At 36.1% G+C, this 23,063-nt stretch overlaps 1 protein-coding gene across 1 annotated transcript in view; it reads left to right on the forward strand.

Annotated features, from left to right (window-relative positions):
* Positions 1-23,063, forward strand: part of LOC107683879 (adhesion G protein-coupled receptor A2-like) — an 81,218-nt gene that overhangs the window by 48,982 nt on the left and 9,173 nt on the right. The window contains exons 3-18 of the mRNA XM_016479937.1: positions 6,904-6,975; positions 8,704-8,775; positions 8,981-9,052; positions 9,550-9,713; positions 11,930-12,143; positions 13,513-13,677; positions 13,773-13,971; positions 14,911-15,060; positions 15,142-15,303; positions 15,586-15,774; positions 16,146-16,178; positions 16,446-16,635; positions 16,869-17,077; positions 18,970-19,097; positions 19,337-19,460; positions 20,151-20,299. Coding sequence (XP_016335423.1) covers positions 6,904-6,975; positions 8,704-8,775; positions 8,981-9,052; positions 9,550-9,713; positions 11,930-12,143; positions 13,513-13,677; positions 13,773-13,971; positions 14,911-15,060; positions 15,142-15,303; positions 15,586-15,774; positions 16,146-16,178; positions 16,446-16,635; positions 16,869-17,077; positions 18,970-19,097; positions 19,337-19,460; positions 20,151-20,299 — 2,292 coding nt within the window. The remainder of the gene's footprint in view (positions 1-6,903; positions 6,976-8,703; positions 8,776-8,980; positions 9,053-9,549; positions 9,714-11,929; positions 12,144-13,512; positions 13,678-13,772; positions 13,972-14,910; positions 15,061-15,141; positions 15,304-15,585; positions 15,775-16,145; positions 16,179-16,445; positions 16,636-16,868; positions 17,078-18,969; positions 19,098-19,336; positions 19,461-20,150; positions 20,300-23,063) is intronic.

Genomic DNA, 23,063 nt, shown 5'->3' on the forward strand with positions numbered 1-23,063 from the left:
TTAATATGACAGTGGGCAAAAGCATAAAGTGCAGCATAATTTGAAATCACTAACTTAGTTGAAAGTTTGTCGATCGTGCGTCTCCAGTGAAGCTGAACTCTCCTCCTGTCCGCATTCAATTCACATGGACCGACCGTCACACAGAGAACATGCGATCATGCAGGATATACAAATGCACACTTCACAAGATCTCACAGCTGGATCCAACTAAGTTTGCAAAGTTTGTGAAATTAACTGCTCATTAGACATTCAAAGATTTGTTTAAATGATATAAATGCATATTTGCTGAAAGCTGACGGCAAACGAGACAGTATTATAATGTTTGCCTAGAGGAAATACACATGCTTAGATCATTTGAAAGGATATGAAGTAAAACTCGACTGTAGCATTAGTTTTCGTCTACATTTGGGTCCTTTCAAATGATTTGACAGCAAACCTCCTTCCAAAGTGCAACTGAAGCAACATTCCAAAAGCATAAATGGTCATTTTTTAATACATGTACCTAATTTATTTCTGGAAGTGCACACGCTCCAAGCACAAGGCTGAGTAATTTTCCACAATTCCGGTCCCAACGTTTATCTTGGCGTAGAACTTTCCTTCTGCCATTGAACAAATTTATAATCAACATTAACCACAGAAAATCAACTCTTTAAAAGTGCACTTCTTCATGAGTTTACTGAAAAACTGGTCTGGACTTCACATTACATTACATTCAAGCTCTTAAAATATGTTAGATATTTCAGTCTAAACTGGCCAGTCCTGAACTAGATATGAATACATTGGTTCAATTTATCTGATTATTAAAATGATGACATTGACATTTTACACATATGCTCGGATTATATTCCTTATGTGTGCTTGGGTTTCAAATGGATGATCGTTTGCAATAATTTCAGTACAAATAAAAGTAAAATGTTGCCTTTGACTGGATAGACGGGATAGAGGAAAACTATTCCAATAATCTGAGGAAGGAGAGGAAAAGCAGGAAATGAGTTGGAAAAATAAGAAGCAGACAGATCCAGATTTCCTGTTTGGGTAGGAGTGGGTCAATGTAAATTTCAAGGCAGCGTTATAAGGACCCCATTGTGTAGCATGTCCGATGTGTGTGTTAGTGGCCATTACATGGGGTCACGTCTGCTCAGGACTCCAGCGTTACGGGAAAAACAGTGTTTAAAAAAAAAAATAGAGAGAGAAAGGAAACCGTAAAAATAAATGAGAAACAACCTCTGTGCAGGGACAGGAAATGACATGCGGAACCAAAATGGCTTCTGCTATTTGCACCTAAATCTACGAAGCAACACACCTCACCATATTCCTTCCTGTATTAATATACCAAATTGCTATATTGCCTGGCAACAGGGCTACATAAACTGTAATGAACTATATAACTTCATATTAGAAATGGAGAAATTAGAATATGTTTCATCTTATGTGGTTATGAAAAACAGCACAAGTCATCATCATATTCATGCCAGTCTCTGCTCTCAATGTGTACCTGTCCAAAAAAATCTGAAGAAGACCCACAGTTTATTATTATTATTATTGTTGTTGTTTTGGTGGCTTAATGTGAGGAATATTTGACACCACATGTTAGAAAAAAAAAATTTCCACTGAGGCAAAATTTATTTATTTGTTTGTTTATTTATTTATTTTTTAAGTCAGAGTATCATTCTAGCAATTTGCCTTAAGCCATGTTATGTTGCAGTTTCTTTTTAAAATAACAGTTTACAGTTACTCACCAAAGGCAATTTTCAATTACATTAAATCTCATTTGCCGAATTTCTAAATAGAGCACATCGAGTTTAACAATCTGGATCCAGAAGTAAAAAATACAGTTAAATTATTGTTTAGCAATTGATTCATAAACATTTCAAGACAGATCAACCTTGAGCTCTGAGGTTGTTAAGTGAAGCCACAAATTAGTTTAATTTCAACTTAAAAAAATCAGCAAAATAGTCAAAATCCTGTCATTGAAGTCACCATTACCATGTGAACTAAAGCAGCTACTTATACTTTTGTACAATTTGTTTTTGCATATTTTGAAATAAACTTGCAGTGCTTAATGGGATGAGCAGTTCATTCCTTTATAAAAGAAAATGCACGGTCTTGTCTTTTTTTTCCTTCAATTTTTATACATTTTAGGTATTATAACTCATTATTAACTCATTATTATAACTCAACGCATCACAGCTGGTAGGACAGTGTCCCATATAAACCCCAAATCTCCATCAAGAGTTAAAATACTACAAAATGCTGTCTCAGGTCAGTGATTGAAGTGTGTCATGGCTTTCCCGTCCAAACATCTGCATGTTTGAATACCTATCATCATGTTCTTACATAAGGTCTTACTAAGAAAATCATAAACCCTGTGCTGGGGAAATTATTCAGCAGACTTTGGCTTGGATTGTAAGTGATTTAAAGACACGGATCAAAAATCATTCTTTATAAATCCTCTTGTGAAGTTCCCGAAGGTTCGCGGATCCCAACTGTGTGCAACTGCTCCAGAGTTTTAAAGACCCTGTTAAAGCACTTAATGAGTGCAGTTTTCTGTCTTGTGTGGACGCATTTCCTGTTGAAACAGGAAGTTGGGCCTGGATGTATCCAATAGCTTTTGCCTTTTTTATACAAAGCCAATAGCATTTAGTTTACTTCAAAGACATGAACATGCTGTGAAACAAGTACATAAGAATATACTTAAGTGTGAATATACTTGAATTGCACTTGAATTACACATAATTGGATGTTATTTACAATCAAAAGAAATTGTATTGTAATTTAAAATGTATAATTAAATGCAGTCAGCTAAACTTCAGGGTATTTTTAAACCACTTAAGTTGGATTTAAGTAAATCTTTATATGTAATTTCATGATTACTTCTACTGTCTTTGAAATATGGTTAAAATGACCAGCATTTATGGTAAACTAAAAAATACTTCAGTGTAATTTATATTGTATATATTAAATATATTTGTAATTACACATTTGTAATGATGAATTTGTATATATGTATATATTCAAATATATTACGTTTAAACGTAATATCAAATAACATGCTATAGCTAAAATTATGCGTGTGCTTTATATGTTAGTCAACACATCAAAATAACTGCACTTATTTAAAACATGACAAAAGGTTATTAAAACAAGGATTTATAATTACCTGCAAGTTCAGTTTTTTTTAATTAAAAATTCAGATTTAATGCAATTAAGCACACTTCTTTTTCACAATTAATAATAAAAATTATAGTCAAGTTCTTTAGTATGGTAGTCAACACATCAAAATAAGTGCACTTATTTCAAAAATAAAATCGTGATTTATAATGTATTTTAATAAAAAAATTATTAATTTGATGTTATTACAATGTGAACATTTTTAAGTGTGTTAAGACACATAATTATGAATGCAATTAAGCTTCTTTTTCACAATTAACAATAAAAAGTATAGTCAAGTTCTTTAGTATTGTAGTCAACACATCAAACAAGTGTACAATATGTCTGAGTCAGCAATGTTTTTATCTAGAAAAGAAAGACAGTAAATTTTAAGTATATAAATGGGCTAAAAGATCATTTTGTAAGCTTTAGGAATATACTGTGTGGGATTACAAATTTAAGAATCTGTTTTAAATATGCTGATCCTATGTTCTGACATAGCATCACATGAAAAACTAAGGTGAAGTACATTGTATTTAGCATTTAAGGTAAATTACATCAGACAAATGATTATCTTAAGCAAAGTGTAGCAAAAGGTTCCTGTCTGTTCCTGTTCTCCTATTGTTAGTAAAATGAACCAGATTACTGAGACGATCACCTTTTGTTTGTAATGGCTCTTGGTGCCTCTGTCCCAGTCTTTGAGTAGTTATGCTGATTGGAATAGTACTGTCAGACTGATTGGATTAGCACCTATGCATTTGAATGACACTGTTATGCTGATGAGATCAGGGATGGGGAAATTCCGGTAACGGGCTGATTCCTGTATTGCATTTGCATGCTTTGTTTAGATTGTCTCCACCTCTATGTATCCCTCCCCCTTGAAAGGTATAAACTCTACTGTGCTGAGCTATAGTCAGACTTGGATGACTGCAGCGACGCTCGAGTCCTCAGTAAAGAGTGACTTCTGTATGAAACATATTCCAACGTCTCCTGGTCTCTGCTTCGACGAGGAAAAAGTTTCCAACAACTGCCATACTGACAAACAGATTAAGAGCCATAAAACTCCAGATTTCATGAGTCTTTAATCACTCCAGCCGTGCTGACATTGTGGTTCTGCAGTGTGTGTGTGTGTGTGTGTGTGTGTGTGTGTGAGCGCTCCAGACTTTAGGAAGAGAACTCTCCCCGTTCCACATTCCCCATCTGAGCGATAAGAGGGTGTCTGTGAGCCGTTGTGTTGATCTTCACACACAGAGAGCACACTTTGCTCTGACCTTTACTCTAGCGGTGTGTGTGTGAGGAAACAGTGGGTAGAGTCTCTCTTTTCATCACAGTGCTAATGAGGGTTAGGACACGCGAGCCAGGAAACAGCTATTGTTCCCCATCCAAGAGCACTACTACTGGCACACACACGCATTTGTGAGGAGGTTCATTCAACAATTCACATTCATAGACTACATGTCCTATTTACCCTGCTGTCGCACTCTTTTGTAGTCACAGGAATTCAAACGCGTGTATTTAATAGCGCATAACTTTCTCCTGCGGTCACTTTCTCACCTTCTTCCCCTCCGCTTCGCTCCGTATATTGGCTCTGATAGCTATTAATGTGTCAATCATGCAGCACTCAGTAGGCCATACAGATGTGACAGGCCATTCTGTCATGCCGGTGTTAATGTCTTGGTTCCCTGCAAATATATACAGCATATCTGTTATCAAGCTGTGTAATGTTCATGTTTATATTCAGCACATGATATCATGCTGCGGCGTTGTTTGCTGTAGTTATGATAGAGCTTCATGGATGAAACGACATTAGGAAAGAGAGGATGATTGATTGGTGGATTGCTTGTTTTGGTTCAATATTAGCGACATAATCAATTCAGTACATGAAGAGTTCATTTGCAAAAACAGATAACTCAGTTTTTAACAATTTTCAAAAATCATGTTTTTTCATTGTGCATTCCAATTAATCTCAATCAAACTGCAGTTGGGTTATTTTGATTAGATTAAAAAATAACAAAAAAAAAATACAGCTAACTAACACAATAAAACGCAATAAAAACATGCTAACATAATAAAAAACATGAATTTTGAAAATAAAAAAAAAACGAAGTTATCTATCTCACATTTAGTAAAAAGGCTACAGCCTAAATTATAATAATACATATACATATGAACATATATGCATATAATGTGTATATATAAATGTTATATATAATTATATTGTTGTTTGCATGCTATATAAAGTGTGACATTAGAATACAAAATACTTTATAATACATACTAAGTGGAATTTATTTTATTTTAATGTTAATTCTAATATATGTATTATAATAGAATTATTATTATATATACAGCTATTATTTATAAAAATATTAATAGTAATGACAATATTAATTTTGTATAATATTTAAATAATTATGTATTTTTTTAAGTAGCTTATTATATTAAGCATACAACACACTTTATAATGCATAGATTATAAAGTATACGTATTTTATATAAAATGTAATTATTGTAATATATGAATATATATATATATATATACACACACAAAAATACTAAATAAATTAATAAATATTAATGTTTAAAATATATTTTTTATTTAAATGTTTGCATATGTATAAAGCACACTATACTTTATAATAAATATAAATATAAAAAAAAATTATAATATAAATATTTTTGTAAAACTTATTGAATCTAATATACTGTCTAAACTTAATGTAATGTAATCAGAATTAATGAATAAATCTCAGAACAGTGATGGGGAACTGCAGGGAATAAGTATTTTACATGTTTTGATTTAAAGTTTGCATGAAATTAAAATAGATCCTATTAACTTTCTTAATGCACAGTTTTTAATGTACCTTTTAAGATGGTGTAATCTCTAAAACATTATTCTGCGCTCTTGTTTTGAGGATGCTGAAACAATGTTGAGCCGTTATGAAACTTGAGACGACCCTTATCATCCTCAAAATTCCCTCATGGCCAATAAAAAAACATGATTTGAAAATCATACGTCAGTATTAAGCGTATGAATCCATATTTTGATGACCGAATATGCTGCTAAGTGCTTTAACACATGGACAAAAGCAAACACAGAGATGTGGGCCAGGACAGAGGCGGCATGAAACACTACCTTCAAAGCTTGTTCTGGAAATGAATATTTACGGTTTGACTAGTGAAGGTGTAACTTCACTGTGGGAAGAATCACTTTAAAAGCCTCCACTGTTTAAAGACAGCATCTCCACTTTCTCCTGTGATGTGTGTCTGTTTTCTCTGCTTGGGGATCTGCCTCCATTTTGAGCCCGAGGACCAGGTGTGGTTTGAGGAATGGTTAAAAAAATGCAGGAAATCTCGTTCTTTCTCAAACAGAGACAGGACAAAGTAAACTATGTTGAAGGCAGGGAAAGGGTCTTGTGGTCAAAGGCGTATAAAATGTGTTTCATATTTTATTTCATGTTATTTTATGCTGATATGAACTGGTTGTTTTTGGACTCCAGTAATGGTCAGCATACACAAACATGTAACTTTTTTTTCTTTCAAAGCACATGTACATATGTATTCATCTGTTTTAATATATTAAGTACAGTAAACGAAGGCAAAAATAGCATTTATTGCTCAAATGTAGAAAAAAGGGTTGCTTTTTAAACTAACACAGAAAAGTGTAATCCATGGGAAATCTACTCAAATATATCAGTTAGAGTACATGTAAGTCGATCTGCTCAAAGGTCTCTGTGTTTGTCTGTTTCTCAGGGATCTCAGGAATAACTTGATCAGCACCATCATGCCTGGAGCCTTTCTGGGTCTCACAGCTCTTCGAAAACTGTAAGTACACCTTAAAATCATAATCAGTTATTATAACAGGACACCGGTTACACACTTTACCAATAATGTGGCAGTAATCGCATTAACTTTCACTTGCAAAACTGTTTAACTGTTAGGGGCCGTTCACACAGAACGCGATTTTCCATTCCAATGCGCTACTTTTCCATTGTTTTTCAATGAAAACACACACTAGATGGACATGTATGACCATTGTGTTCGCATCTTTTGCAGCGTCTCGCACATGAGCCCTGCGTTTTTAAGACTTTTAAAGAGTGTCAAGTTAAAAGAATTTCCGCTTATCAATGTCAGTTCCAGAACCGTGAACCAATCAGAAAACCCTGAAGGCGGGACAAGCGTTGTGAATTTTTGTTTACTGTAGCATTTTGGCATTGCAATTGTTTTATTTGACGGCAGTATGGTGGAGGAGGCATTCTGCACTGCGCTTTTTAAAAAAAACATTCCTGAGCGCTGCGTCTCCCGTTTTTAGATGCAAATATGTGTTTCGTGTGAACGGCCCCTTAATTAAAGAGTTTTCTTTTTTTCAAACTGAGTGTCAATTCATAGAGTGTGATTTGGGGCAAATGTAATACTGGGCTGGAACATTAAAATAAAACATATATTTATATAAGTACTAGTGCTGTCAAACGATTAATCGCGATTAATCGCATCCAACATAATAGATATACACAGTACACATATATATATATATATATATAATGTAAACAAAAACTTTTATTTTGGATACGATTAATCGCGATTAATCGTTTGACAGCACTAATAAGTACTTAACTAAATGTAGCGATTCTACTAACTTAACTGCATTTTTCAGTAGTGTGACAGTAGCTCAGTTGTTCATAATGCAAAGTATTTTTTCCTTTAAATCAAAACTAATTTTTCCAACATGTACAGTTGCTTCAAAACATGTAGACACTTAATCTGCAATTAAAGCATGAATGTGTTTTCATTAACAACATTTATTTTTAACAGTTCAAATTTACTTTTTAAGCAGAAAGAAGTGCATTTGGTTTCACATAACAATTAATTTAAATAAACACATGAATTGATAGTGGAGCATGTTATAGTACCTGTTATAGTACTTTCTCTACTCTTCCACACATTGAAACAAATTGAGTTTTGTAAATGAAATCAGTCAATCAGTCATAATACCAGTCAAAATGTAGAATAAATGTTTTAATGTGTTTGAAAGAAGTGTCTTATGCTCACCAAGGCTATATTTAGTGAGCGAAAATGATTTACAGCATTGATAATAATAGGAAATGTTTTTTTGAGCAGCAAATCAGTATATTAGAATGATTTCTGAAGGATCATGTGACACTGAAGACTGGAGTAATGATGCTGAAAAATCAGTTTTGAATCACAGGAATAAATTACATTTTTAAATATATTAAAACAGAAAACAGTTATTTTACATTTTAATAATATTTCGCAATATTACTGTTTTTACTGTATTTTTCATCCAATAAATATAGCCTTGGTGAGCATAACATATATTTATAGCCTGTGGTGTATAGCTGGTGTATAGTACCTTTACTGTAGTTGAACTAAAGTAGTTTGAAAAGCTACAGTTTCAAAGTGTGAATCATTGATCACTGTATAATGATTGCTGCATGATAAAGTATTTTCCGAAGTTCTGAAGCACAGATCCATATGCTTGCTAAAACTGGAACACAGAATAACAATGCATCTGATTTACTGTAATCTATACAGTGACCTATCCAGTAATCGAATTGGCTGCCTGACCTCAGACGTGTTCCAGGGACTTACCAACCTCACAAAATTGTAAGTCATTATTTCTGCAACATATATTTATTGGAATACAAAAACACAGAAGATCAGTATCGCTCTTGAAAGTGTTGCTGTGCCGTACAGAGTAACATATGTTTGATAAGGATACACACAGCATCTGTTGCAAATGATGCATTTGACAATGTTCTTGTCATATTTAAAAATTGCTAAATGTTTAATTTGTGTTCTTATATTATAGAAACATCTCTGGAAACATCTTTTCCTCTCTGGATCCACATTTGTTTATGGAGTTACACTCTCTAAAGCTGCTGTGAGTTAAAGTGAATGTTCTCATGGTGCACATGCTAATTTTTTGTATAGAAAGAGATGTTCCTGGGATTTCTAGCATGCCAATTTGTCAGTGATGTTTTGATAATTTTATAATGAACAAAACTAAGATTGTGCATATCTGTCTATAAGCCACAACTATATTTCCTAGAAATGGTTTAACTGCTATTAAATGAAGCCTATGCTTTATCAAGTATGACAGGATAATCCTGTAATGCAGCTTTGATGAATATTTCTGATCTCACCCTGTTCCCGTCACCATTAGGCTCATGATTAACTCTTTAACATGACAAAAAGTAGACCTAAAAAGTCACACTTAAAATGTGTAAATGTCTTTGTATTAAATGACAAGTAGTTTCTTAATTCATTCAGTTGAGGTTTAGGAAATACTAAATGTGTTTAATTACACAAATAAATGGACAGTCTTCTTCTGAACAACAAGCTTTATCTAATTCTTACCTCCAATTGTGTGCTCATTAGGAACTTTCATTCTGAGTTCCTGTCATGTGACTGCGGTCTGCGCTGGGTCCCAGGCTTTTTCCACAACAGTTCTGCTCGGCTTGGGGACGAAACACTGTGTGCATATCCCAGAAGACTTCAAAACAAACCCCTGCGTCTCCTGAGAGAGACTGACCTCAGCTGTGGTGAGCAAAATCACTATCAATCTTATACAATATCATGTTCAATTATTTACATACAGTATGCACATCTGAATGGAATTTACGCCAACATATTTACTTATAAACACATGCTCTATATATATTTTAGTGTATAGGATATAGGGGGGAAGCAAACCATTGTTTTGGATAGAAAAAAAAAAGATTATTATTATTATTTAGAGGATTTTATTAAAACTTATAGTTAATATAGTCCTTGTGACAACTTCCTGATGAAATTTCTGGTATTGAAAATTATTATTGTTTAATTCAGTTATAGCTTTGTTTTAAACAAAATAAATCTATAAAAATATTTTATTTACATGTGACAATTTGAATATGACTATTTTAATTTTACTGTGGAGGACATCAATTATTATTATCATCACATTATTTATTGTAATATTAATAATTATTCTTTATGGTTTTTATTATTATTAATAATAATAATAATAATTATTATTATTATTATAAGGGTTTTATTGGACTTTTGACTCAAACCCTTATTATGATGTAGCCCTTGTGGCAACTTCCCGAAACAAAAGTATTCAGTATTGAAACCTGCATAATTTATCAGTGACAACAACTTCTTAGTCTTTGATCAGTTTTGGTATTTTGGCTGAATTGCAGTGTTGCTCAATCCTTGTGTTTTAGCCAGCTAAGATCAAGTATATTTGCTGAAAAATTCCCTATTTCTCTGACTTTTTCTCAGTGACTTCTTTCTGGTAGACATGCACTGCATTTTTCCGAGTCTTGGGCCTCAAACCGGGGCTCCTGTTACTGTTTTAATATCAGCTCATTTCGCCATCTCTTCCTCTGCTGCCCTTAAACATATTTATGTTGGCCAGAAGCACATAGCTGTGACCGACTAGGAAAGATCCCTCTGTGGGTTTGCAGTTGTGAATACATATCCTCAGTCCTCGACAAGGGACTGATTCACCCAAGCTGTTTCACAAGCAAAGCTGATTTTGAATGATTACACGGCAACAAAACACACAAAGAGCTTTCTTACACCTCCTGCTACTTGTGTGCGACAAAGAATACAATTGAATTTGCTTCAGTTATTAACAAAGGAGATGTCGAGCAGTGCAGTCTATTAGGACTAAAAATGAAAACACAGAAATAATTTCTGATCCATAGAAAATTGAAGGCCTAATCTCCTAATGCCCACAACAAAAAGGGCCAGAATAAGAACAGCAGGAGACCGTGTGAGAATCCACAAGCAATATAATCTATATCTGCACTTCACAGATGATTACATGTGCATATTGTTAAATTGTAATGCAAATATTTCAAATACTCATGACGTACAGTGCTGTTCTGAAGTTTGGAGTTAAAAAAATACTCATACTCACCAAGGCTGCATTAATTTGATCAAAACAGTAATATTGTGTAATATTATTACTATTTTTAAAAATATATTTTTGAATATATTTTAAATGTAATTTATTCCTGTGATGCAAAGCTGATTTTTCAGCAGCCATTACTCCAGTTTTCAGTGTCACATGATCCTTCAGAAATCATGAGAAAAAATGTGATACTTTTTTTTTTCAGGATTCTTTGATGAATTTGAAAGTTTAAAAGAAAAGCATAAATTTGAAATAGAAATCTTTTGTAGCATACTGTCACTTTTGATCAGTTTAATATGGAAGCCCGTTTCTGCCACTGAAGAAAAAAAAAACTTTTTATTACTTTTTCTCACAATTCTGACTTTTTTTCTCGCAATTGCGAGTTTACATCTCAGAATTGCGTCATATAATTATATAAACTAGATATAAACTCACAATTGTGAGACATAAAGTCAGAATTGTGAGACATAAAGTCAAAATTGCGAGAAATAAAGTCAGAATTGCGGGATATAAAGTCCAGTTCTAAGGAGAAAAAAAAGACATATGTTTTCAGAATTGCAAGTTTGTATCAGGCGATTGTGAGATGTAAACACAACTGTGAGAAAAAAAGTCAGAATTGTGAGATAAAAAGTCACAATTTCCTTTTTTATTTTTTATTCATTGGCGGAAACGGGCTTCCATAGTTTAATGCATCCTTCTTGAATAAAATAAAACTTTTGAATTGTAATGTATTGGACTAAGATTTGGTTTAAGGACAGAAATCTACAATAAATCTTTGTTTTAGTAGTCTTTTTTGTCTATATTTTTTCCCCCTGTGAGTCTATTGTTTATCTTTTCAATGATTTTGCTCCTCAGAGGGTCCGCTGGAGCTGCACACGCTGTCTCTGTTACCCTCGCTGCGACAGGTCGTGTTTAAGGGGGACAGGCTGCCTTTCCATTGCACTGCTTCACTGGTGGACAAAGTCACTGCTCTTCACTGGCGACACAATGGACAGCCTGTCACCACTGACCCTGCCAGTGGAGTTCATCTGGAAGAGAGCGTACAGCATGACTGCACCTTCATCACCAGGTAACACATACAGAGACTAACCATAATTTAGTTATATATTTATATATATATTGTACTAGGGGTGCCCCCGAATAGTCGAAGATTCGATGCTATGATAGGAGGAGCCTGATTCGACTACCAATCTCACAGTTGAATATTCGCGGGGTGTTATGATCATGCCATTTTGGCTATATGGGGATGCTCAAATGTCTGATTTCACATAGAACTACCGGTTTTCTCCCAATAAGTTAATATACAGACTATTAAAATAATGCTGTAAATAAGAATCTGAAAAGAAAGAAGCTTAAATTAAATATTTTAACGTGCGTGAATAAATTCAACCACCCCTATATATTTAAGTTTCACTTTAATATACATAACATTATAATGAGAACACTATTATAATAAAACGCTGTGAATTTTTAGAGTTTAGTTGCCGTGTTTCTGCACGTTGTTGCGTGAAGAACGCATCCACAAAAGGAGTTAATTCAGAGCCGCGCACACGTCCATGTGCATTCGGGGCATTTTGTGCAGATAGCCTATAAGTCGTAATATTAACGTTATGTTGAATAAATAACGAAGCGTATTCTATATGAGATAAATGATGAGTTAAATCTCATTGATTAAAAACCTGCTGCTTCATTCTACTGGTCATCTTCAGCGTGTGCAGCTCAAAACAGGAATGCAGAACATTAATAACTACTGTCATATACGTGATAATGAGAGCACTATTGTAAAAAATGGTGTGAATTCTTAGGGTTTCGCTGACGTTTAATGTTAACTATCTTTTAATCAAAACTTATACACTGCTGGTCTTGAATAATTACGATTGTTTTATGTTTTTTGAAAGACGTCTCTTTTTCACCAAGGCATTTATTTGATTAAAAATACAGTAATATTGTGAAATATTATTGTGATTTAAAATAACTGTTTTCTTTTTTTAAAATGTATTTTTTTTCCTATAATGCAAAGCTGTATTTTCAGCATCATTACTCCATTCTTCAGTGTCACATGATTCTTCAGAAATCATTCTAATATGATGATTTGCTGCTCAAGAAACATTTCTTATCATCAGTGCTGAAAACAGTTGTGCTGCTTAATATTTTTGTTCAAAAAGTGTATGCGCAAGGGAAGAGAAAAGTCCAATATCATAGTGAAGCGACAAGACGTGAAAAGAAGAGATGAGACTAAATAAAACAGATGGATTAAGAGATTTAAAAGGGATATAAAGTGAACAAAAGAAATTGGATTAAAATGGGGGAAAATAATAAAAATGAGCCATGGAACTGACCTGAAAAGGATAGAAAGACCAGGTTAACATTATTGAGTCAGAAAAATCACTCTTCCACAGTACGTTTTATTACCGGTATAGCGTTCTGTTCATTTTTAGTGAGCTGATCCTGTCAAACGTCCACATCGAGGCGAGTGGTGAGTGGGAGTGTGTGGTGTACACAGGCCGTGGGAACGCCTCGCGCAGTGTGGAGATAGTGGTACTGGAGAACAGCGCCTCCTTCTGTCCGGAGCAGAGAGTGACTAACAACAGAGGGGAGTTCAGGTAAGCGACTTGTCCTACAGCTTTACCTGTGGCTTAATAATGCTTATCTAGAAAAGTCTGGCATTATGTCATCTGTTTAACCTCTTTGGCCTCAGGTGGCCTAGAACTCTGGCTGGCATCACCTCCTACCAGCACTGTCTGCAGCTGCGCTACCCCTCCTTAACTATAGGGGGCAGCGTGGAGCAGAAGAAGGCTTCACGTAACTGTGACCGCTCTGGACGCTGGGAGGAGGGAGACTACTCTCAGTGCCTCTATACTAATGACATCACACGGGTCCTGCATACCTTCATACTGGTTAGTGACATTCTAGCTAGAGTCTTGTTCTTTCTTCAAGTGTGATGCAAATTACTAATATGTAAGGCATTTAAAGCTCCCCCTTGTGAAAAAGAAGTACACTTTAGTATTCTTTTTAAAAGAGTATTTATTACTGAAATAATATACTTTACAAGAATGCACTTAAGTGTAATGTGAATGCTGACTGCATGTGCATTGCAATTAAATAAAAAATCTTTATAGTTTAATTTTATATTGAATGCAATTGGGCTTAAAAGTGTTTACTAACCCAATTAAGTAGAACTTAAAGATTTACGTTATATGTAATACATTATTATTACTTATGTTGTTTTTGAAATATGGTTAAAGTGTACTGCCGAATGTACTGACAAGCATTTATGTCAACTAAAATGCTTAAAAAATACTTTTCTGTCATTTCTATTGAAACTTGTATGTTATGTATTTAAATGCATTTGTAATTACACATTTAAAAAATGAAATTGCAATTTAGCACATTCATAATATATTGGTTTTAAATCAAATCACACACTACACTTAAAATATTAATAAAGTACTTTACATGTCCTTTAGTAACAAACAATTATTAAAAATTATTTAAAATGCACATACTTTTTAAATTTGACATCACAAAATGCAATTTTAAAAAGCGTGTTAGGAAACATATGGTATTATTATGGTATCTGCAAATACAGTTTTTTAAAGTACTTATAAGATTTGAAGTACACTACATGTGCACATTTAATACTAGTAAGCACACATTTTTACAATTTAAAAGAACTGTTCTCTATTTTAATATATTTTAAAATGTAATTCCTCTGATGCAAAGCTAAATTTTCAGCTTCATTACTCCTGTCTTCAGTGTCACATGATCCTTCAGAAATCATTCTAATGTTTTTGTTGAATTTTATATTCATTGTTATTTCTGTCTTTCTCACTCAGATGCCCATCAACGCCTCCAACGCAGTGACTCTGGCACACCAGGTGCGATCATACACTCTGGAGGCCGCCGGTTTCACAGACACGGTGGATGTTCTTTATGTTGCTCAGATGATGCACAAATTCATGGACTATGTGACAGAACTGAGTGAGGTCTGTAGAACACTGTATTCAGCAGTGTATATATTGCAGTGCATTTGTGTCCTTACATAAACGTGCACTCCTTCATCCCAGCTGTCCGAGTTGCTGGTGGAAATGGGCAGTAACCTGATGCAGGTAGATGATCAGATTCTGGCTCGAGCCCAGAGAGAGGAAAGAGCCTGCAGTTCAGTCGTCTACGCACTGGAGACTCTCGCCTGGCCTCAGTTGCACTCTCACGCACAGGACTTCTCCAAAGTATGCTTTTAATCACATTATTGCACATATATATTATACTTTTATTCAGCTAGGATGCATTAAGTTGATTAAAAGTGTCAGTAATGACATTTACATTGTTCAAAAAAGATAGCTATTTTAAATAAATGCTGTTCTTCTGAACGCTCTATTCATCAAAGAATCCTGATAAAATATGTATCATGCTTTTCACAAAAATATGAAGCAGCACAACTATCTTCAACATTAATAATAATGAGAAATGATATCTGAGCACCAAATCAGCATATTTCCTCTCTTTCTTAGAGTTCTCGTAACATTGTGATGGAGGCTCACCTGATTCGTCCTGCTCATTTTACTGGCATGAGCTGCACGGTCTATCAGAGACGAGAGGGGACAGGAGGGAGCCAGGGGCATGATGGGATTGAATCGTCCCCTGAGCAGCAACTGCGATTTCGCTGCACCACAGGAACACACAACACCTGCACTTTAATTGTTTGGAAGTTGTGCTGAAGTCCAACTAAAGATATACTGAAGTACATTTAAATGTGCTAAAGTGGAACTATTGCAAGTATACTTCAGGTACACTTTAAATATCTTGCATTTAAAGACTGATATTATCTAAAGATCATACAATCCTCATCAGTACTGACATTAAAACACATTTTAGGCTTAATATTAAGTACATTGTGCACAAGTAGTACTCCAAATAAAGTTTAATTATAATTTTTATATCAGTAAGTCCCAAGCAATAATTTTTATATCGGCAAGTCCCATGCAATAATTTTATATCAGTAAGTCCCAAGCATTTATTTTATGAAATAAATGTATTTTAAATATATTACTTTTTTACTAGGTCAGTTTAGGGCCTGAAATCATTACATTCATTTCACTCTCAAGTATAAGTATATTGTATCCATAATAAGTACTCCTTTTAAAAATACGCTAAAGTGTGCTTCTTTTTCACAAAGGGAAGCTTTTTGTGTTACGGGGGGAAAAATTTGTTTTTGTGTTGCCTAAAAATTGTTTATTGTCATAATCATTGGTATCATATTGCTACTACTGCTGTTTTATACATGTAAAAACAAGCCATTTAGCCATTGTAAAATCACTGAACTGTACCGCTTTTGTTTGGCCCTTATTTTTTCTTGTGTTTCTCTCTCTAGAATGCAGTGGCTCTTGCTTCAGTGTCTCTCCCTGCGTCTCTTTTTCCGCCGAACGCTCCTCCTGACTGTAAGCTGCAGTTTGTGGCATTCCGCAATGGAAGATTCTTCCCATTTACCAGCAATTTCACTGGACATTCGGACCTTGCCCGCAGACGTGGCGTCAACACTCCAGTTATCTACGTTGACCTTGGTGGGTTGCCTTCAGCTCGAACATTCAAGGGATTAAAAACATTCATCAAATTTTTACAATGCTCTCAGTAGCTGGTTGTATACTGATGCAGTACAGGCATTTTGGGAGAAGACCAACAGGATTCATCCTTGGACTCATAAAATATTCAAATCAGAACAGTAAATCTAAAGAACTTTTACCAGAGCACAGATGTAAACTTTCCTGCTTTCTCTCTCGCTCTCCTTCTTTTTCAGATGGTTGTAGCATGTGGAATCAGTCCGATCCCATTATTGTGTCACTACGACACACATCACCTGGAAATGACCCTGTTGCTGCCCACTGGAGCTTGCAGGCGCTGGAGCATCATGGGAGTTGGAGTCTGGATGGCTGTCAGCTGGCCCATAGTGATGCATCCACCTCTACGCTGCGCTGCTCTGTGCTGAGCAATTACGCTGTTCTTCAGGTGACACCTTTATAAAATACAGATATGACCTGCTGTGGATATTGTAATTTTGATGCCTCCTAAGAGATATTTTTTCAAGGCCAACATCTCACACATCCTTCATGGAGGATCCCAAAATGCATTGTGCTGAGCTCTGTGAAAAACTACATCTAAGATGTCCAACAATGCAAGAGAAATGTCAATTGTATATTTCAATTTTTTAAATTAAATTTCAGTCAGACCTCAAAAATGTTAAATCAATAAAAAAAGGATGCTAACACCATGCACAATGGGATTCAATCATGAGTCCAGTCTTCTGCACAAATCACTAAATGAGTAATATGTTGGGTTGCTTGTTATGTCAAGTCAAGTATTAGGTTTTATGACCGTTATGATGTTGCCTTGAAATGTAGGAAGTAAACATCAAGGCAGCTCAATAGGTTTTGGAACAGAGCCACTGATACAATGAAATGGAATGTCTAAAATATATCAATGTTATTATTTATCCATTCAGTTGCGTAGTTGCTAACCAAGTGCAAAGTTTTTCAGCTTGATTAATAGCCTGGTTGTGGTTGGTTTTATCTAGTTAATAAGATAACCTTCCCTGCCTACACTTAGTAGAGAGATACTGTATAGTCAGTCCTTTACTTGAGGAGGATAGGTCTCCTATTACAAACTGATATTTTATGCAACATTTTTTCATCATGACATGCGTCAAAGGATTGTAATGTTCAGCTAGGTCCAACACTGTTTTTATTATTGAGGTAATTTGGTAATAGATAGGCTATCTTGGCCATTGGTTGCAACTATTTGGCACTGAAGAACCCATAATTCACAAAAATGGCATCAGAGCAATTTCTCTTAACCTTTTTTATGAGAAGAAATGGCTATATTTAAATAGCTATTTATCCATTTTTCCTCACAAAAATGTTCCGTTTGGTTAAATGTTTCATTCCATTTGTTACTATCGATATCAGCAGTATTGGCCTAGAAGATTACATTTAAATTTAGTCATTTAGCAGACGCTTTTATCCAAAGCGACTTACAAATGAAGACAATGTAAGCAATCGAAATCAACAAAAGAGCAATGATATGCAAGTGTTATAACAAGTCTCAGTTAGCTTAACGCAGTACACGTAGCAAGGTTTTTTTTTTATTATATAACATAAAAAAAGAAAAAGAAAACAGACAGAATAGAAAAAGAATAGAGCAAGCTAGTGTTAGAAGTCTTTTTTGCTTTTGTTAATTGTATAATAAATAAAAAGAAAACAAATAGATAGAATACAAAAAGATTGGTCAAATAAAGATGGAACAGATGTGTTTTTAGTCGTTTCTTGAAGCTGGCTATGGACTCAGCTGCTCAGATTGAGTTGGGCAGGTCATTCCACCAGGAGGGAACATTTAATGTAAAAGTCTATGAAAGTGATTTTGTGCCTCTTTGAGATGGCACAATAAAGCGACGTTCACTTGCAGAACGCACGCTTCTTGAGGGCACATAACTCTGAAGTAATGAATTTAGGTAAAGGGGTGCAGAGCCAGTGGTGGTTTTGTAGGCAAACATTAATGCCTTGAATTTTATGCGAGCAGCTACTGGTAGCCAGTGCAAATTGATAAACAGAGGTGTGACGTGCATTCTTTTCGGCTCATTCAAAATTAATCTTGCTGCCACGTTCTGGATTAATTGTAAAGGTTTGATAGAACTGGCTGGAAGACCTGCCAAGAGAGCATTGCAATAGTCCAGCCTGGAAAGAACAAGAGTTGTGAAACATGTAGAAGATGGCATCTAAACCAAAAAAAGTGGCATTTCTTACACCTATTCTTTTTTTAGGTGTCCTAGAGTTATAGCTCGGCTATGAAGTCATATGTATGACGTTTTTAAAAGATTCTCTCCATTTTCCCTGTCAATGTTTCAGGAGATGCCAGATTTCCCGGGTTCACCTTTGATTCCAGTGGAAGTGCTCCATCCAGTGATCTACACCTGTACTGCAGTGCTGCTCCTCTGTCTCTTCACCATCATCATCACCTATATATTACATCACAGGTATATGTCTCACTTTGTTAAAATGTGACAATTCTGAGACTGAAAACATACACTACATTGCCAAATGTATGTCAATACACCCCAAAACTCAAAAACTAAAAGAAAACAGTCCTGCAAACTGTTGCTACAAGGTAACACAATTCTGTCATTGCATGATTTGTTATTACTTTGAATAGCCAAACATGTTCAATTAGAAGTGGACATCCATATGAAATTGGCTTTTCTTTTTCTGCTGTCAGCTCTATCGGAATCACAAGGAAGAGTTGGCACACTCTCCTGAATACTAGTTTCCACATCGCAATGACTTCTGCAGTATTTGCTGGAGGCATCACTCTGACAGGATACCCAGTTGTATGCCAGGCTGTAAGTCCCCATTTCTCTTACATAATAATAATGTTTTATTTTATTAAAATGAAAATGACAACAAATTTTTTGTAATTTTTATTATTTACACTACTTTAATTGGTTTCAAACCTGTATGACTTGCTTTCTTCTGTTAAACACAAAAAAGTTATTTTGAAGAATGTTCGCAAACAAACAGTTGCTGGCAGCCATTGACTTGCATAGAATGGAAAAAAAATACTATGGAAGTCAATGGCTACCATCAACTGTTTGGTTACCCACATTCTTTAAAATATCTTATTTTTTTGTTTTACAGAAGAAAGCAAGTCATAAAGGTTTAGAACAACTTGAGGGTGAATAAATGAATTAATTAGGAATTTTAAACAGAATTTTCTTTCTTTCTTTCTTTCTTTCTTTCTCTTTTGATTTATTTATTTATTTTTGGCGAACTATCCCTTTAAGTGCCTTTCCAAACTTTTCAAGGTCGTTTCACAAGCAAACAATGCATTAATGTACAAAATATAAATGCAAAACAGTAAAGAAAAATAATAAAGACAAAATCCATAAACTAACTTTTATTTAGCATTGTACTAAAAAAATACATTAGCTACAGATTAAAATATTATCTGATATTTTCTTTTCTATGCACTAATGTATTGTTACTCTACTTGTGTTACTTGTTTTACTCATGTATTTACATGTTTGTGTCAGGTGGGGATTGTTCTTCACTACTCTTCTCTGTCCACTTTGTTATGGATCGGAGTCAGTGCCAGAGTCATCTATAAAGAAGCCTTATTAAGGACTCCACAGCAACTAGAAGGAGAGTCTGCTGTACAACCAACCCAGCGGCCCATGCTCAGGTCAGTTAAGTCATAATGGATGGCTGGAAGTGTTAGATGATTAATAACAGGTTATTTTCGAAATGTATTTTTTGCAAGCACACTTCAAATCTTAGATACCTGTTTTTTCTCTATAATATGGCCCCAGTGCCCATAAAACCCTCACAGAACAAAAATTATTTGTAATCCAATCAATAGGCCTATTTGGACTGTATTTGTTTTACATAGGGACATGAGGTAAAACAAGTTGGCCTTTTTATTGCCGTCCAAATGAGAAATGTCAGTGTTTTTGTCCAAACACCTAAGAGATAATTCTAGGCTGGATTAGCTACTTTTAATAAACACCACTGCAGTCAGAAGTTTCACTTATCCTTCGATTAGCAAGGTAACAGTTTAGCATACTAGCTTAGCATAATGCTAATTGGTTAAAAAAGCTCTTTCAATTAGCTAGATATCACTGTAACACACTACAGTTTGATCAGGCTTTGAGGAAGGCGGATATGATTCAGTGGGGGATGGGATCTTGAAACTGGTTTCGTCCCACAACAGAATCCCTTGTCCTTGCATCTGAATATGTGCGTTTTATAACAGACAGGTCATGCAAATATCCCTTTTACATTCAGAGTTCATTCTTAAGAAACGATACAGTTTGAAAGTCTATAAGTTGTAACGGTGTGAACATCACATTTGATGACGACATTAAAAGTTTCTTGTCATCATCTTAAAAGGAAGCGTATGAAACATTGACAGTTTTATGGGCAGATGTCATATTGAATTAGCACTTTCTGAGTAGAAACTATTGATAGGCGTGTACAGGAGCAAAATGGGCTTTTGAGAGAAACTGAATGGACCACCATGATGTAATAACTAATCAAAGACCTCCATTGTCCAGATAAAAGCTGATTCCCATCTGCTGTTATGGAGAGCCAGACAGAGGAAAACGAGAGCCAATGGGGGGAATGGAAAAAGATAAAAGTGGACAGAGAAGTTATAAATCAAACGAGGGATAGGACTAGTTAAGGCTAACTTTCACATGTCCTCAGAGACATGCATGCAAATATATTCATTCCCTCTAGTCTGTGTTCTCTGTTTTTACCCTAGACCTCCGTGCTCTCCACATCCCCTGGGGAGGTCTGGCCAGATCCCACGCCTGCCTCCTGGGATAAATCCTGTTATGTTTCCCCTCTCTCCTACACTGTCTGGAGCCCAGACTTGGCTCTTCATTGACAGACAGTGACACAGAACTGCCTAATGTATAGACCACACAAAGTTCCCTTTCGATACTTCACTTGTACTGCGTCTTGCTTAAGACGCATATGGGAAAAAGCCTTTTTTCTCCTGAACTGAAGCCTATTTCATTCACGCAGTGAAACTGCACGGCCATTGGTTCGTGCAGGGCTTTAAAAAACTAACCAATGGCGCGGCAGCTGAGCTGCACGAGCCTATGGCGACGAAGCCCGCCAGAATGGGCGGGGCATCTGGCTATATAAGCGGGCGCTCGCCACAGGATTCTCAGATTTTTTCTCCTTCAGCGACGACTCTACGCTCATCGCTGATTCTGAAAGCCGGAAGCTGGAATCGGGACCTCTCAGCACAGCTGAACTGCTTCTCCGCCGCTACAGCGACGCAGCAGTTCCGGTCCGTTTTCCCCTGCCGCCATCCGGCGATTCTAAAAGAGCTTATTTCTAGCAGGTAAGCCCTAAAAGAGCAAATTGTAGCGACGTTGTTGCAAATGTCGCTCTGCGAGTGTGGCTCGTGCAGGGAAACTTGCACGATGTAGAAGAGCAATGAATATGTCATCTGTCTGGGCAGACCCCACGCAGAGACTGTTCTTTCGCCGAGACGGAATGCTCACTCGAGCATGAGTTTCGCTCTTCTCCATTCGCGGTCTGCCTCCACTAGAGACAGCCCCGCCCTCCCGTTTTCTCCTCTCACAGTGAGCCTCGGAGAGAGAAACAGCGGAGTCAGGGAGCTAAGCAACCGGGTCTGAGCGATCGCATGCCGGCACTGTACCCGCGTGCTCGCTCTCCCCGTTGCACTCGGATCCGCCGCAGAAGGGCAGTGAGCTACAATCTGCCAGTGTGTGTTACACATGGGGATCGGTGCCCCTCGTTATACGAGCAGCTTAATCCTCCCAGGCAGATCAAAGCGAAACACGGGCGGCTTCGCATTTGTGTGTGCGTCGCTAAGCCCCGCCTCCCCTGCTCTAGTGTTTCTCTCCTCCCAGTTACTCGGAGGCAGAAATGGCAAACTCGCAGGGTATGATCGATCAGGCGTGAGTGATTAAAATAAGGATTAAAAAATAAGGAGGTCGTTCAGGATGATTACACTGAAACAGATCCTCGCGCAAATTCGCTTGAGAGACTGGTTCTTTTCCCTGGACCTGAAGGATGCATACTTTCACATCCAGATAGCCCCTCGTCACAGGCCATTCTTGAGATTCGCCTTCGAGGGTGTGGCTTATCAATATACGGTCCATTATTGCCCCTCTTTACATCGAGTGGCTTTATCCTACAAAGTAGATCGGAGCAGATGCTGCAGATGCTGCCTTCAAATTTGTGTGTGTGTCACTAGGGCTGCGCTCACAGACACGGGCCGCTTTTACAAAATTTACAAAACCGTTCGTTCGCGGAAGGCGGCCCCGCCTCCCCGCACTCATGTTTCTCTCCTCCCAGCTACCTCGGAGGAAGCAATGACGAGCTCACGGGTTGAACGATCAGAATTGAGCAAACCTCTACACACATCATGCGTGCTTAATCTGCCAGTGTGTGTTACACATGGGGCA

The sequence above is a fragment of the Sinocyclocheilus anshuiensis genome, unplaced genomic scaffold (assembly GCF_001515605.1).
Source record: "Sinocyclocheilus anshuiensis isolate Anshui unplaced genomic scaffold, SAMN03320099.WGS_v1.1 scaffold1625, whole genome shotgun sequence".
Taxonomy (NCBI): domain Eukaryota; kingdom Metazoa; phylum Chordata; class Actinopteri; order Cypriniformes; family Cyprinidae; genus Sinocyclocheilus; species Sinocyclocheilus anshuiensis.